This window comes from Salmo salar, chromosome ssa21, assembly GCF_905237065.1.
Source record: "Salmo salar chromosome ssa21, Ssal_v3.1, whole genome shotgun sequence".
NCBI classification, from domain to species: domain Eukaryota; kingdom Metazoa; phylum Chordata; class Actinopteri; order Salmoniformes; family Salmonidae; genus Salmo; species Salmo salar.
The window spans coordinates 32,403,461-32,416,443 of record NC_059462.1 but is presented as its reverse complement, the minus strand read 5'-3'; the positions used below and the strand labels follow the sequence as shown (position 1 = coordinate 32,416,443).

Sequence of the window (12,983 nt, the reverse complement as noted above, 5' to 3'; positions counted from 1 at the left end):
TGGTTTGTCGAGATATCATTTATTTATTGAAAATAAGAATTTTTGTCAACAGAACACCATAGAAGTGTCTTTCAGTACCATAATATATTATGTCATCCCTCTCCCAAAGTGTCACACAGCAGGTTATAGTTCGTCATATTCCTACCTTCAGAGTTTAACACGAACAAGGGTCGCCTCAATGCACATTATGAAATCAATGTATACACAAAAACACAGCTAAAAGTATTCACAGGGAGCAGGAGAGAGGAACATAGTTCAAAATGAACAGAGGTTGGTTTTTAAACAAGGTTTCTTAATCTCAATTAAGGCTTAATTATACAAAAACAATCAAGTTAGGGAGCTTATGAAGTAACCAGCGCTTTCAACTCTTATTGGAACACATGAAAAGAACCCCACCCCCCAAAAAGAAGGTAATGTACATTATACACAAAAACTAAGTCTGAGGACTCACACAGTCACATGCTGCCCTCAGGGTCTGGCAACACTTATGAAAAGGAGACCATCTATGTCTCAAATGACACCCTATTCCCACCGTAGTGCACTGCCAGAACCCTTAGTGCACTCCACATGGGCTCTGGAAGAAACAAAAACACAAAAAACATGTTTTACATTACATGGGATATAGGGTCTCATTTGAGATTTGCCTACTATAGTTGTCCGCTCCACAGTTTGAAAGCTTATCACTGTCCAGTCCATGAGCCGAGCGAATGACGATAGCCGTCCAGTCAGTGACCAGATCTCAGCCCTACAGTTGAGTTGTCAACAGTCAGTGAACAGAGCGAAGCTCTACAGTTGTCCACATTCGGTGATGACAATCTTCTTGCTGGGTTTGCCAGTCTTGGTGCCCAGCTCTCCCATGCTGCGAACCACGTCCATGCCCTCTCTGACGAAGCCAAAGGCCACGTGTTTGAAGTCCAAGTGCTCAGCCTTCTTCAAAGTGATGAAGAACTGGGAGTTATTGGTGTCTCGGCCGTGGTTGGCCATGGACAGCAGCCCCGGGCCTGTGTGGCGCACGTCAAAATTCTCATCCTCAAACTTGTCCCCGTAGATGGATTTCCCTCCCGTCCCATCCTGGTTGGTGATGTCTCCACCCTGAGGAAAGAGGACAATACAGAGACAGGACCAAGCAGAGTTATACATTCTTGCAGTGGTTTACAAAATGTTTTGTGTTCCAAGAGGCACTAACTGTGACCTATGTTTTGGGAAACATGGTATTGAAGGTTATGAAAGCACTTTGGCTCTGATTATTGTCTGGTTTGAGGCTAACCCCACAACTGCACTCCCAGCTTCTCACCTGACACATGAAGTCCGGTACGACCCTGTGGAAGACAGAGTTGCGCAGCCCGAAGCCTTTCTGTCCTGTACACAGCGCTCTGAAATTCTCAGCTGTCTTGGGGACGATGTGAGAGAACAGTTCTATGGTGACCGTTCCCAGGGGCTCGTCATCAGCGGAGATAGAGAGGTACACCTGGGGGCAGAGTTTCATATTGATTCTTTTACAGGCATTCATGGACTCTTTAGAAATGTTATTAAACATTATTTTAGGTGGAGGGGACAAAAGTGGTAGGCTAGGCAACCCACCTATACATTAGCAGACAGGGGAAACACTGACCTGGGGATTGGCGTCTCTGGAATGTTCCTGTACCCTGGACAGTTGGGGGGAGGAGAGGGATGAGGCCTCTGATTGGCTCATACGACTCTGACACTCACAGAAGGTCTTCCTGAAACACTCGGCCAGCTCCGCTGTCTTAAACTTGGCTGCCAACTGTTCCACCTTACCCTCACCCTCTGGAATTTTGTGTTGATAAAAAAAAAGATCAATTCATAAATGATATAGGAATCAATATATTTACGTAGCTTTGTGTGAGTGTTGCCGAGCTATGTATAGACCTACCTGAAAAGTCAGTAGCTGTCCAGAATAGGGCTTGGTTAGAAGTGTTCATGGGTTTGAGCTCCATGCTCTGACAGATGGTGTGATTGGCACAGACCTTCAGAACCTGCTCCCTCCTCATCAGCACCCGGTAGAACCTCTTATCGGGGTGGAAGAGGATCTTGATGTCTCCCACACCCCTCTCCTTCCACTGGCCCAGGTCTCTCTCCCAGCGGTACAGCTTGGTACGCTCCTTAAACAGGATCTCCTCATCCTCCTCCCCTGACTTAGTCTCCACCTGGACAACACAGTTACACGCAGGTTAGTGACCAGACCAAGAGCTTATACATCAAGAGGGTGTAAGATTACAGAACTCATACAGAAATGTATTGAGTAGAACATGGAACAAACTAACATGCTGATATTATCTTCTATATTATTGTGTGTAGCTACGTTTGCCCGTAGAGAGAGCATTGCATTGTGGATTTTGTAGACGACTTGAGATGCAACAGATTTCCATAACAACTTTCCATGTTGCTACAAACGTTATTATGACGCCAAAATGAATGTAAATTATATACTTTTGTTAAATCACACTTTTTCCCACATAGTGTTATTTAACCCTGTAAATGAAAGAATGACTGGTTTTGTGGACTTTTCCTTTAAACAGATAGATTGGGGGAAGGCCCTGCGTCAGACTAGTGTCCTGTCCAGGCAGTGTACTTGTAAAACAAGCTGCCTCACTACAGAAACCGGTCTGCTCCTATGAGCCATTCTTGCTCACACACACCAAGGCTACTTACTTTACTTCATAACGATGACATTCCCAGTAAGGGTAAGTGGAGACAGATGAGAAGCAGTGCAATGATAAGTACCTCTGGTAGAGAGACTATGGGTTCAAAGTCAATGCCCACATTATTAGTGTCCTCTTCATCACTCCCCTCCTCCCCTCCCTCAGCTTTGGCTGGGGCTGCAGCTCCAAACAACGTAGCCCCGGCGTTCGCCCACGAGAAGTTGGAATCTAACAATGAAACTCTGCCTCCTGAATGGTTAATGACTGAACTGAGACCTGTCCTTCTGCTGTAGAGGACTGGACGTCTGCCTCCTGAATGGTTAATGACTGAACTGAGACCTGTTCTTCTGCAGTAGAGGACTGGACGTCTGCCTCCTGAATGGTTAATGACTGAACTGAGACCTGTTCTTCTGCTGTAGCGGACTGGACGTCTGCCTCCTGAATGGTTACTGATTGAACTGAGACCTGATCCTCTGCTGTAGAAGACTGGATGTCAGCATCCTGGATGTAACCAACTGTTCTGTGGCCTGTTCCTGGCTACCTGGGGTTGGGATTTCAGCCTCCTGTATTGTTAAGGACTGATCTGGGACATGTTCCTCTGCTGTAGAGGACTGGACTTTTGCCTCCTGGATGGTAACCGACTGTTCTGTGGCCTATTCCTGGCTACCTGGGGCTGAGACTTCAACCTTCTGGATGGCTAAGGACTGAAATGGGACCTGTTTTTCTGCTGTAGTGGACTGGACTTCGCCGGTGCTGGAGGACACAGCCTCAGATGAAACAGGGTCTGAGCTTCTCTCAGCATCCTAAAACACAATAACTAAAACGGTTAACATTTGCTTGAGAGAACCACTTTCAATTTCTTATAACCCAATGCCACATAAGTTGTTTACCTATGTGCAAACAAATGCATATCATATAATCTCACCAGGGCCTCCTGTGCTTTGCGGACCTCTGTCTCAAAGTCCTCAGGCTTGTCCTTCTCTGCCTCGCTGTCGCTGCCTTCACCACAGAAGAAGGTTGAAGGTAGCTGCAGGTTCCTGGCTTTCTGTTCTTCCTCTGGAGTAGGCCTCTTCTCCCATACCACCTCAACCTCCGGGTCCAGACCCTCAACACCTGCCTCGGCCTGGCCTGCTGAGAGGAGACGAGTGGAGCAGGTTATTGGTGAAGTAACTTTTGAGGAGAAATTTCACCCCAACCTGTCCTATTCATACCCATCTCTATAGCTGCTTTGGCCATGAAACTTACCAGAACCTGCACTTGCAGCCTCTCTCTCAGGAGGATCCTGGTACAGTTTTCCATTCAGGGCTTTAACTGCTGTCTCAAAGTCCTCATCTGCAATATTCACAGCACAAATTAACCTTAGCAACACTGTCAACTACAATTACTAAACGGTTGCTCATGCAGGTAGAAAACGTTTAAGAGAGAATGTTTCTCACCATCTGTCTGGTCGTCGCTGGTATATCCTGGTTCGTTCTGGTAGCAGAAGAAGGTGAGAGGCAGCATGAGTTCCCTGGCCAGAAGAGCCTGCTCAACTGTTGGCTGCCTCACATACACCACTTCCACCTCACCGTCGGCCTCCGCCTGGGAGGGTGCTATAACACAACACAAATGTTGAGAACTCAGTCAGGAGGCCCCCTTCCAACAGAACAGTGTACAGAACAGAGAGACATTGAGAGCAGGAACCATAATACAACTATATTCATCTCCAAGGTGAATTTGAATTATTATTGAAAATTGGATCTACAGAAACTGTAATATGACTTGACGTAATTATGCTCCAAGGTTATTGTTTGGTACTAAAAAGGCAGGCTAACATTTTATTTACTAGAAAGTCACAAAACCAGTTCACTAAGCAGGTAGGTGCATGTCTAGGGTTAGTTCCTCATCAAAACACATGCATCTAAAAAGACTGACACCATGCATTTCACCACACCGAGCGAGCAGGCTCCTATATCTCTGACAATGCTATTACTACTGAGTAAATCAATCTCAAAAGCATTATAAACATTAGAACCATGGATCTACAGTGTACTGTACATGAGGCCAACCATAGAGGATAGCAGTTTTACCATTTCTTCCTGCTGCTCTAAAACCAATCCATAGATTGCTGTCCAGTGGTAGAACAAGTTTTGCTTGTGACATACAGAACATGCTACCGGAGTTTCAACTCTGGCTCTTTCACTGGGACATATTGTAAATCTCGGAAAGTATTCAGACCCCTTCCCCTTTTCCACATTTTGTTAAGTTACAGCCTTATTCTAAAATGGATTAAATACATTTTAAAAAATCCTCCTCAATCTACACACAATACCCCATAATGACAAAGCTAAAACATTTTTTTTATAAAAATAAATAAAAAACGTTTCATTATTTTTTTAACCCCTTCTTTGACCACAAAATTGTGATATCCAATTTATATTTACAGTCTTGTCCCATCGCTGCAACTCCCGTACAGATCCCAACTATGTCCTGTCCCCATTTCTGCCTTCATGAAGACGAAGCCTGCAATAAATCTTGTGACTGCATTATTTTGTATAATATACTAAATGTAATGGATCATATAATCAATTACATCGGCTATCATATCAAACAACTTATATAAAAATACCAAATGTGAGGAAGAGTGGATGTAAGTTAGGCTAATGGGACCGACGGTTATGTTCTGTCCTACTAACGCAAGAGTGTGGGCTGGTGGGAGGAGCAATGCGATAAACCAATGGGACATGAATGGAATCACAACACAATGGGGTCAAATTATGTGAAAACTCCATAATGGGCATCACCATTCAAAAACAAGTGGTTTACACTGAACCACAAGCTCAACAAAAACAATCAAGAAAGGATAACAAAAGGCTTACCTTTTTCTGAGATTTTGAATGCAGTTAAAGGCTGGGAGGTCCGACCGCTGTCTTTAACCTTGGAGCTCTCTGAAGAACCATCCTTCTTGGACGATGGGGGGCTGCTTCCAAAGAACTTCTGGAGAGAGTCTGTTCTAAAGAGGAACTTGGGTGGGGACATCACCATCCTGGAGAGGTTGAGAAGGCTAGCTTGTCCAAGCACTGTTGTCCCCATCGCTATTGCTTCCTTCTGAGGAAGGGTCTCACTGGAGGCTATTGGAGTGACCAGAATCTCATTCTCCTGGGCAGTTTTAGCCTGGTCAAAGACATCTCTGAAGGAGTTAGCCACATCCTTCAGTTTGAATCTCACAGCTAACTGCTCAACATTTCCCTTAGCTACCTCGGCAAAGTCAATAGCGCTCCAGACCCAGGCCTTCTCAGCACCCTTCATGGGCTCCAACTTCATAGAAGATGTGACCCAGTGGTTGGCGCAGATTTTCAGGACTTGGTCTCTCCTCATGATGAGTCTGACTCGTTTGGTGTTGTAGTTCTGCAGTATCTTGAGGTCGCCGATGCCCCTCTCCTTCCACTGGTTCAGGTCTTTGTCATAGCGATACAGCTTTGCCCTGTGGCTGAAACACACATTTTCATTCTCCTCTCCAGTGGAGATCTCTACCAGGTCTGGCAGGGAAACCACAGGCTTAAAGTACAGGCCATCCCGCTCCTCCTCCTGGCTAATGTCCTGCTCCTCGTTCATTGACACCCCGCTCTGGTTCATCTTGGCCAGCGACTTGGCGGGACTGACGACAGGCTGGAAGCTGAAGTTAAAGCCAGCTGTGGATTCTCCAAAGCAGAAGAGGTTCTTCCTGATTGGGCTGCTTGCCAGGGGTGAGGCGTAGACAGAGGTGTCAGCACTGTCGTCCAGAGCCTCTTCTCTCAGGTCATAGCTGTCCCATTCTAAGGTAGGGCCAGTGCTCTCCGCGTGGGGCTTGATAATCAGACCAGAGGTGTTACTGGCTGTCGTGATGTTAGCTTGGCTGTCGTCCTCCTTGATCTTGGTTCTGTCATCGGTCAGGAAAGATTTAAGATCTTTCAGGCCGGACTTCATCTCCTCTGCCTTCTGGATGAGATGTGCAGTTCTGCCCATGTCAACAAGCTTGTGAGGAGTCTGCAGTGGGATGTCTAACAGGAGCCTCTGACACTCCTCAAACTTTAGCTTGAACCCCTCAGCCAGCTCAGGGGTTTTAAACTTGGCAGCGAGTTGCTCCAGTCTGGCATCTCCATCAGAGAAGTCATTAGCCAGCCACATCCAGGCCTTGTCGGAGCCAGCCAAGGGCTTCAGGTTCATGGTGGTGGTAATCCAGTGGTTGGCACATACCTTCAGGACCTGCTCTCTCCTCATCAGAACCCTAAGCCTGCCATTGGTGGCGTTCTTCAGGAACTTGAGGACCCCAACGCCCCTCTCCTTCCACTGGCTGATGTCTCCGTCAAACCTGAAGAGCTTCACTCTCTGGGAGTAGAGGGCCAATTCGTCCTCCTCTCCTGTGACCAGGTCCACCTTCTCTGGCATCTGGACCACAGGCTCAAACTGGATATTGTCATTCTCCTTTGTCTTGTATATGTCCTCCTCATCCTGGTCAGCTGAGGTGTCTGCCTTCTGGTTTGACTGAAGGGATGTGAACAGCTGCTCACCAGCGTGGGTGAAGCCTTTGAAAATGGAGTCAGTCTGGCCAAACTGGAAGTCTCCTTGTGAGTTTTTAGCCAAGTCTGCAAAACTGTAGTCGTTGGGTTTGCTAGTGAAGAGGGGATTTTCATCCTGACCTGTCTTGTCCACTGACAGCGCTGATGCATATACACTGACACCAGATTCCTTCTCTTTCTCTTTGTGCTGCTCTGCGATATTCTTCAGGAACATTGATGCAGACCCTGAAGCAGGAGTCTGAGTTTCAGCTGGTAGGGTTTCCTTTGCAGTTTCCTGAGTGCCAAACTTAAAGCCACCTGCTGGGATGGGCATGGTGAAAGAGAAGCCTGCAGCACTGGGGGTACTGCTTTCAGCCTGAGGAGGGGTCTCAAACTTGAAGGATGCAGGGGAACGTTTATCAACTTTGCCTGTACCAAACTGCAAAGAGCTGTCACTGTTGAAGTTTGCTTTAAACCCAGTGCCTGTGGGTTGAGTAGAGGCACTCCGACGCCCGAAGTTAAAGCTGAAAGATGAGCTGGAAGTGGCGGCTGTTGCTGTGCTCTTAACATTGGGGTTGGGCATCTCACAGGAGACACATTGATTAGCAGAGTTGTTGTTTCTGACTAGACATGCGTCACAGTCCCACTGTCCCCCCTGCCTGGCAAACATGGCCCCAAAAGAGGAGCTGCTAGCATTGGGGTTGGGTGTCTGGCAGGAAACACACTTAGAGGCAGATGCATCATTCCTCACTAGACAGGTGTCACAGTCCCATTGTCCATCCTTCTTTGAAAAAAGAGCAGCAAAGCCTGACACTGTTGGCTTTGTTGTTGGTGCTACCTCTACTGTTGATTTTGCTGAAGGGTTAGGAGTTTGACAAGAAACACAACTGCTTGAAGAAGCCTCGTTTCTTACAACGCATGTATCACAGTCCCATTGCCCTAGTTTGTTGCTGAATTGGGCACCAAATCCAGACCTAGTTGAGAGGGTTGCCAAAGCTGGGGCACCAGCAGCAGCTTTTCCTGAAGGGTTAGGAGTTTGACAAGAGAGACAACTGTTTGCAGATGCCTCATTTCTTACAGCGCATGTATCACAGTCCCACTGTCCTGGCTTTTTGCCGAACTGCACACCAAATCCAGAGTCAAATGGCATGGTTGAGGGCTTTGATTCTGCTGCTACTTTTGTGGTTTCTTGCCTCTTTCCAAACTGGGCAACAAAACCAGCAGCAGGTATATAAGTGGTGCCACTGGTTCCAAACGTAAAGGAGGAGGGTATCTGAGCTCCAAAAGACCCAAATCCTTTTCCAATAGATCCTGAGCTGCTGGTGTCTTTTGACGAGTCAGCTCCAAATCTAAAAGTAAATCCTCCCACTGAAGCTGCCCCACTAGTAAAGCCTTTGATGTCAGTAGTCAGTGTGTGGGCCGGCTTCGATGGGACATTAGGGTTGGCAGTCTGGCAGGAAACACACTGCATAACTTTTGCTGCATTTCTTACACAGCACACATTGCAGTCCCACTCCTCGTACTTCTTTGCAAACTGGGCAGTAAAGTTTGTCGCCAATGGATCAGAGGGTTTCCTATCTGACTGATCTTGCTGCTTTTCTGGAGATTTGGGAACGATCTTCTGAGCCTCTTCAAACTTTGTCTTGAAGAGCAATGCCTCGTCTTGCGTTTTGTACCGGATGGCCAGTTGCTCAGGTCTTGGTTCCTCATCCGCATAATCAACGGCATTCCAGACCCAGGACTTGTCAGATCCAGCATTTGGTTTCAGGAGCATATCTGGCGTGATGTAGTGGTTAGCGCAGATCTTCAGAACCTGCTCCCTCATCAGTAGACGCACTTTTCCTGATCTACTGTGCTTTAGGATTTTGACTAAGCCGATACCTCTCTCTTTCCACTCTTTTGTCTCCGCATCGAATCTGAACAGCTTGGCCCTGTTACAGAACATCTCCTCCTCTTCCTCCTCTCCAGTCTTCACGTCTACTTTGTCAGGGAGGGGCACAATAGGCTCAAAGTGAGGCCCATCCTCGTCCTCCTCCACATGAGTGCTGTCGTTATTGCTCTCTGCTCCCTTCTCCTCCTCCTCCGCTGTGTTTGCCAGCCCAAATACTGGCATGGTTACATCAGTGAAACTAAATGGCTGGTCAATTTTTCCAAACAGGTTTGGTTTGTCCTGGATCTGGATTGTGTCAGCAAAGGAGAACCCATGAGTGCTTTTAGTGCCAAAGGTAAAAATCCCTCCCTGGCTACGAGGCTCTTGGGGCTTCCCCTCTGAGGGACCCTCAGATTTGGTGGGAATGTCTGATGTCAGAAGACCCAACAGGCTCTCATTGTTTTTGGACTTGAAGGTGAAGTCCCCATCATTGGATTTAAAGTTGGAGTTGAATTTAAAGGCAGCGGATGATGGAGTGGACTGGGCGACTATTCCAGCACCAAAGCTGGGCAACTTAGGAGGCTCAGCAGGGATCGGCTGGCCAAAAGAGATCTTCCCAAATCCCACAGGCTTCCCCTCGACGCTCTTTGGTGGTTGGACAGGTACAATGGAGGGCTTGGTGAAGTAGCCAGGCTCTGGGAGGGGAGGGTTGGTGGCGGGCTGAGAGTCGGCCCCAAATCTAAAAGTGAATCCTCCCACTGAAGCTGACCCACCAGTAAAGACTTTAGTTTTAGTAGCCTGTTTGTCATTCTCTTGGGTCACGTCCTGGTCCTCGTCCACAGACACTCTGATCTGGTTCAGCTTGGCCGGGGACTTGGAGGGACTGATAACTGGTTGGAAGCTGAAGCCAGAGGTGCATTCTCCAAAGCAGAAGAGGATTTTCCTCATTGGGCTACTGGCTAAATGAAAGGCATATCCAACTTCAAAAGGAAAAAAGTTAGATAAATACATTTTTAAAAGGCACAATTGTTATTATTTTTCACTAGCCAAACAGCAGCCAGCCACATGGTTTGTTCTAAAGCAGAGGGATGGGCCTGGAGTAATGCAAACTTTCAAATAAATAACTGAAATGATGCAAGGACAAGATCAAAAGATAGATTTAAACATCATTTTTAACTATAGACACTTGTTTGTGAATCTTTTGGGTTATGCTGAGGTAATACGTGTGTACTAAGCTCCTGAGGGAAGAATCAATGGGTATGTATATCAATCAATATATCAATATATCAATAAATATTGCAGATTGGACTTTTAATTGGACAGAGCATATAACAAGTATATATATATCACTAAAATATAGTATTCATTGTTCTGTATGCATAAGACATAAGCTTTACCTTTTCTAGATATCTTTACCATTTCCTCATTGAATACATTCTCCATTCGGTCTTGTAGTTCAGAGAGTGACTTCTTGACATCTTCAACGGAGACATGAGGGTTAAAAGTGCTAGGTAAGCCCTCAATTCCCGGCGGGACAGAGAAAGACTGGAAACTCTATGAGAGATCAGGAACCAAGGTAAAGTCACATAACCACAGAAAGCAGATTTTTTGGGTCATACTACAAAAGTCTAGAGAGGCTGTTTCCTCTGTTAACAGAATGAGTGATGTCACCTTGAGGAAATGGATGTGATCCTCTGTGTGTGAGAGCTGCTCCAGCTCAGCGTCTTTCCTCCTCAGCTCAACAACCTCCTGCTCCAGCTGCTTCAGGTGTCCTTCAGTTCTACTCACTTCAGCCATCTCCTTGGCTTTGATCAGTTGCTTCACCATAGAGCTCCTTCTCTCAATGGAGCGGATAAGCTCAGGAAAGATCCTCTCACTGTCCTCCACTGCTGCCTGTGCAGAGCTCTGTTAGGACACACAGAGAGGACAGGGCCCACTTCAACCATTCCATTCACTCAGCTCTCATCAGGACCCTAGTAAGCTTGTTCCCCACAGTGGGGCTCAGTGGGATTACAGTTTCTTAGACAAAAATAAAGTCATTTTTTGAGAAGGCCATCAGCCAAATGACCTCTTCAAGACTTACCTTGACAAACTGTATAGACTGTCTCGCCCCCAACACCCCCATCTCTGTCTTCTGGATTCTCTGCTTTAATATCTGCTGTTTCTCATCCAACTGTTTCTGTACAAAAATAAATCAGAATAAATATTAAATACATCACAAAAACACCAAATCAAAGAAAGTATTGTGCTATGTACAAGATCAAATGTTGATATATTTTAATATTTTAAAAACCCAACGTAAATCAAAACCACGAGGTAATACTAATTAGAAAAGCATAATTGAAATGTAGAATAGATTTAGAATGTAGAGTAGACTTAATAAGACAATAAGACTTGTAAGAGGCACTGGATATGTTATGGTGCATCGTGCTTTTTCCTGTTTGAGCCCTTAGAACACTTCCTTAGTAATCAACTGTGGTAATAGACATGAGAGTGAAATACAAAGCTCATGTCCTTACCTGCTTTTCAGCTCTTTCTGCTGCAGCTGACACTGTATCATGGCCTTTATGTTCATCCACTGTACAAAGATAACAGATACACTGCTGATCGGTACGACAGTAAACCTCCAGCAGTTTATCATGATGAGAGCAGATCTTCTCATGTAGTTGTGTGGATGCTTTGACCAGCTTGTGCTTCTTTAATGGAGCTACTTCATAATGAGGCTGTAGATGAGTCTCACAGTAAGAGGCCAGACACACCAGACAGGATTTCACAGATTTTAGTTTTCTCCCAGTGCAGAAATCACACTCCACATCTCCAGGTCCAGCAAAACAGTGAGCAGGAGAAGCAGCATGGAGTCCTGTGTTCTTCAGTTTCTCCACCAATTCAATCAGTAGAGTATTTTTGTTCAAAACAGGCCTCGGGGAAAAGGTCTTTCTACACTGTGGACAGTTGTAGACACCGTTCAGATCACCCTGATTCCAGCAGTCCTCAATACAGCCCATACAGTAGTTGTGTCCACAGGGAATAGCCACAGGATCCTTCAGTAGATCCAGGCAAATTGAACAATTTATCAAGTCCATTGCATCTGCCATTATAGTAAACACATCAACGGGCTGAGCAGCAAAGTATCACAGATCAGTTTCATTTCTCTGGAAATGCTTGTTGTGTGGGAGAGTGGGAACGTTTCCTGATTCGGTGGGTGTTGTTTGTGCTGTACTCTGTCTGTAGGGGGTGTGGTGTTGGACAAAGGGTGTGTGGTGTTGGACAGAGGCCAGGCTAGGATTGTTAAAACAGGTCTCTGTCTCTTTTAGGAAACGTAAGTGATGGAAAGTTAAAGCTGATCAAATGTATCCACACCTTAATTAACAGATTAAATAAACAAAACGTGCATTTTTCATACCTGTATTTGCAGATAGAAAAAAGTTAGTTGATAGCATAGATTCTGTTATGTTCATTCATGTTGCCCCTTCGAACTCAAACACGACAGCAATTTAGCTTTTCGAGCGCAAAGTAAAGTTTTTCTGCAGATGAGTTACAAAGTAATTAACTGAAGAGGGTGAATCCTCACTGCAGAAACAACAAATAGTGGGGAGAGCAGGTCAATATGGTCCACGCAATTTTTTCTGTGCAAAAAAGTTTAAATAAAAATGCAGGTCATCTAATAGTTTGGACATGTAAAGAATGATTTGAAAACGCATTTCAAATGGTAGCCTAGCGTTTGCGCTATATATTGGAGATTGCTAATTTGTTCATGGTTCTAGGTAGATTTTTAAGCATTTTAAACGAAGATCCGAAGAGCCGTTACAGAGCCAATTAAGCAGGCTCACCGAAAAGACTCGGAATTCCCATAAGCACGTTTCCATCAAAAGTTTATGCGAGTCATACCGTAGAAAAAAAATCGGATAATTTGTTAGTTCGACATGGTGGGGT

The 12,983-nt window shown here is 45.6% G+C and overlaps 1 protein-coding gene across 1 annotated transcript; it reads right to left on the bottom strand.

Moving 5' to 3' along the window:
* On the bottom strand, positions 1-12,394 carry LOC106582157 (E3 SUMO-protein ligase RanBP2). The gene is made up of 13 exons (XM_014164956.2): positions 11,570-12,394; positions 11,134-11,229; positions 10,722-10,955; positions 10,448-10,604; positions 5,522-10,030; positions 4,100-4,255; positions 3,909-3,995; positions 3,589-3,794; positions 3,380-3,466; positions 1,895-2,168; positions 1,613-1,788; positions 1,295-1,468; positions 1-1,092 (listed from the first exon to the last, which is right to left on the bottom strand). Exons 1-13 carry the CDS (start codon positions 12,143-12,145, stop codon positions 787-789), a joined length of 7,038 nt encoding a protein of 2,345 aa, XP_014020431.2. The 5' UTR covers positions 12,146-12,394; the 3' UTR covers positions 1-786.
* Between the last annotated feature and the right edge of the window lie 589 nt (positions 12,395-12,983).

What these genes read in the sequence shown, in the direction of transcription:
- LOC106582157 (XM_014164956.2), bottom strand. Translation starts at nt 12,145, where the DNA reads ATGGCAGATGCAATGGACTTGATAAATTGTTCAATTTGCCTGGATCTA. An exon ending in ATTCAAAATCTCAGAAAAAG is followed by an intron (nt 4,256 to 5,521) that starts GTAAGCCTTTTG and finishes GTTGTGTTATAG; the next exon opens with CACCCTCCCAGGCGGAGGCC. An exon ending in GACAGCTACTGACTTTTCAG is followed by an intron (nt 1,789 to 1,894) that starts GTAGGTCTATAC and finishes ACAAAATTCCAG; the next exon opens with AGGGTGAGGGTAAGGTGGAA.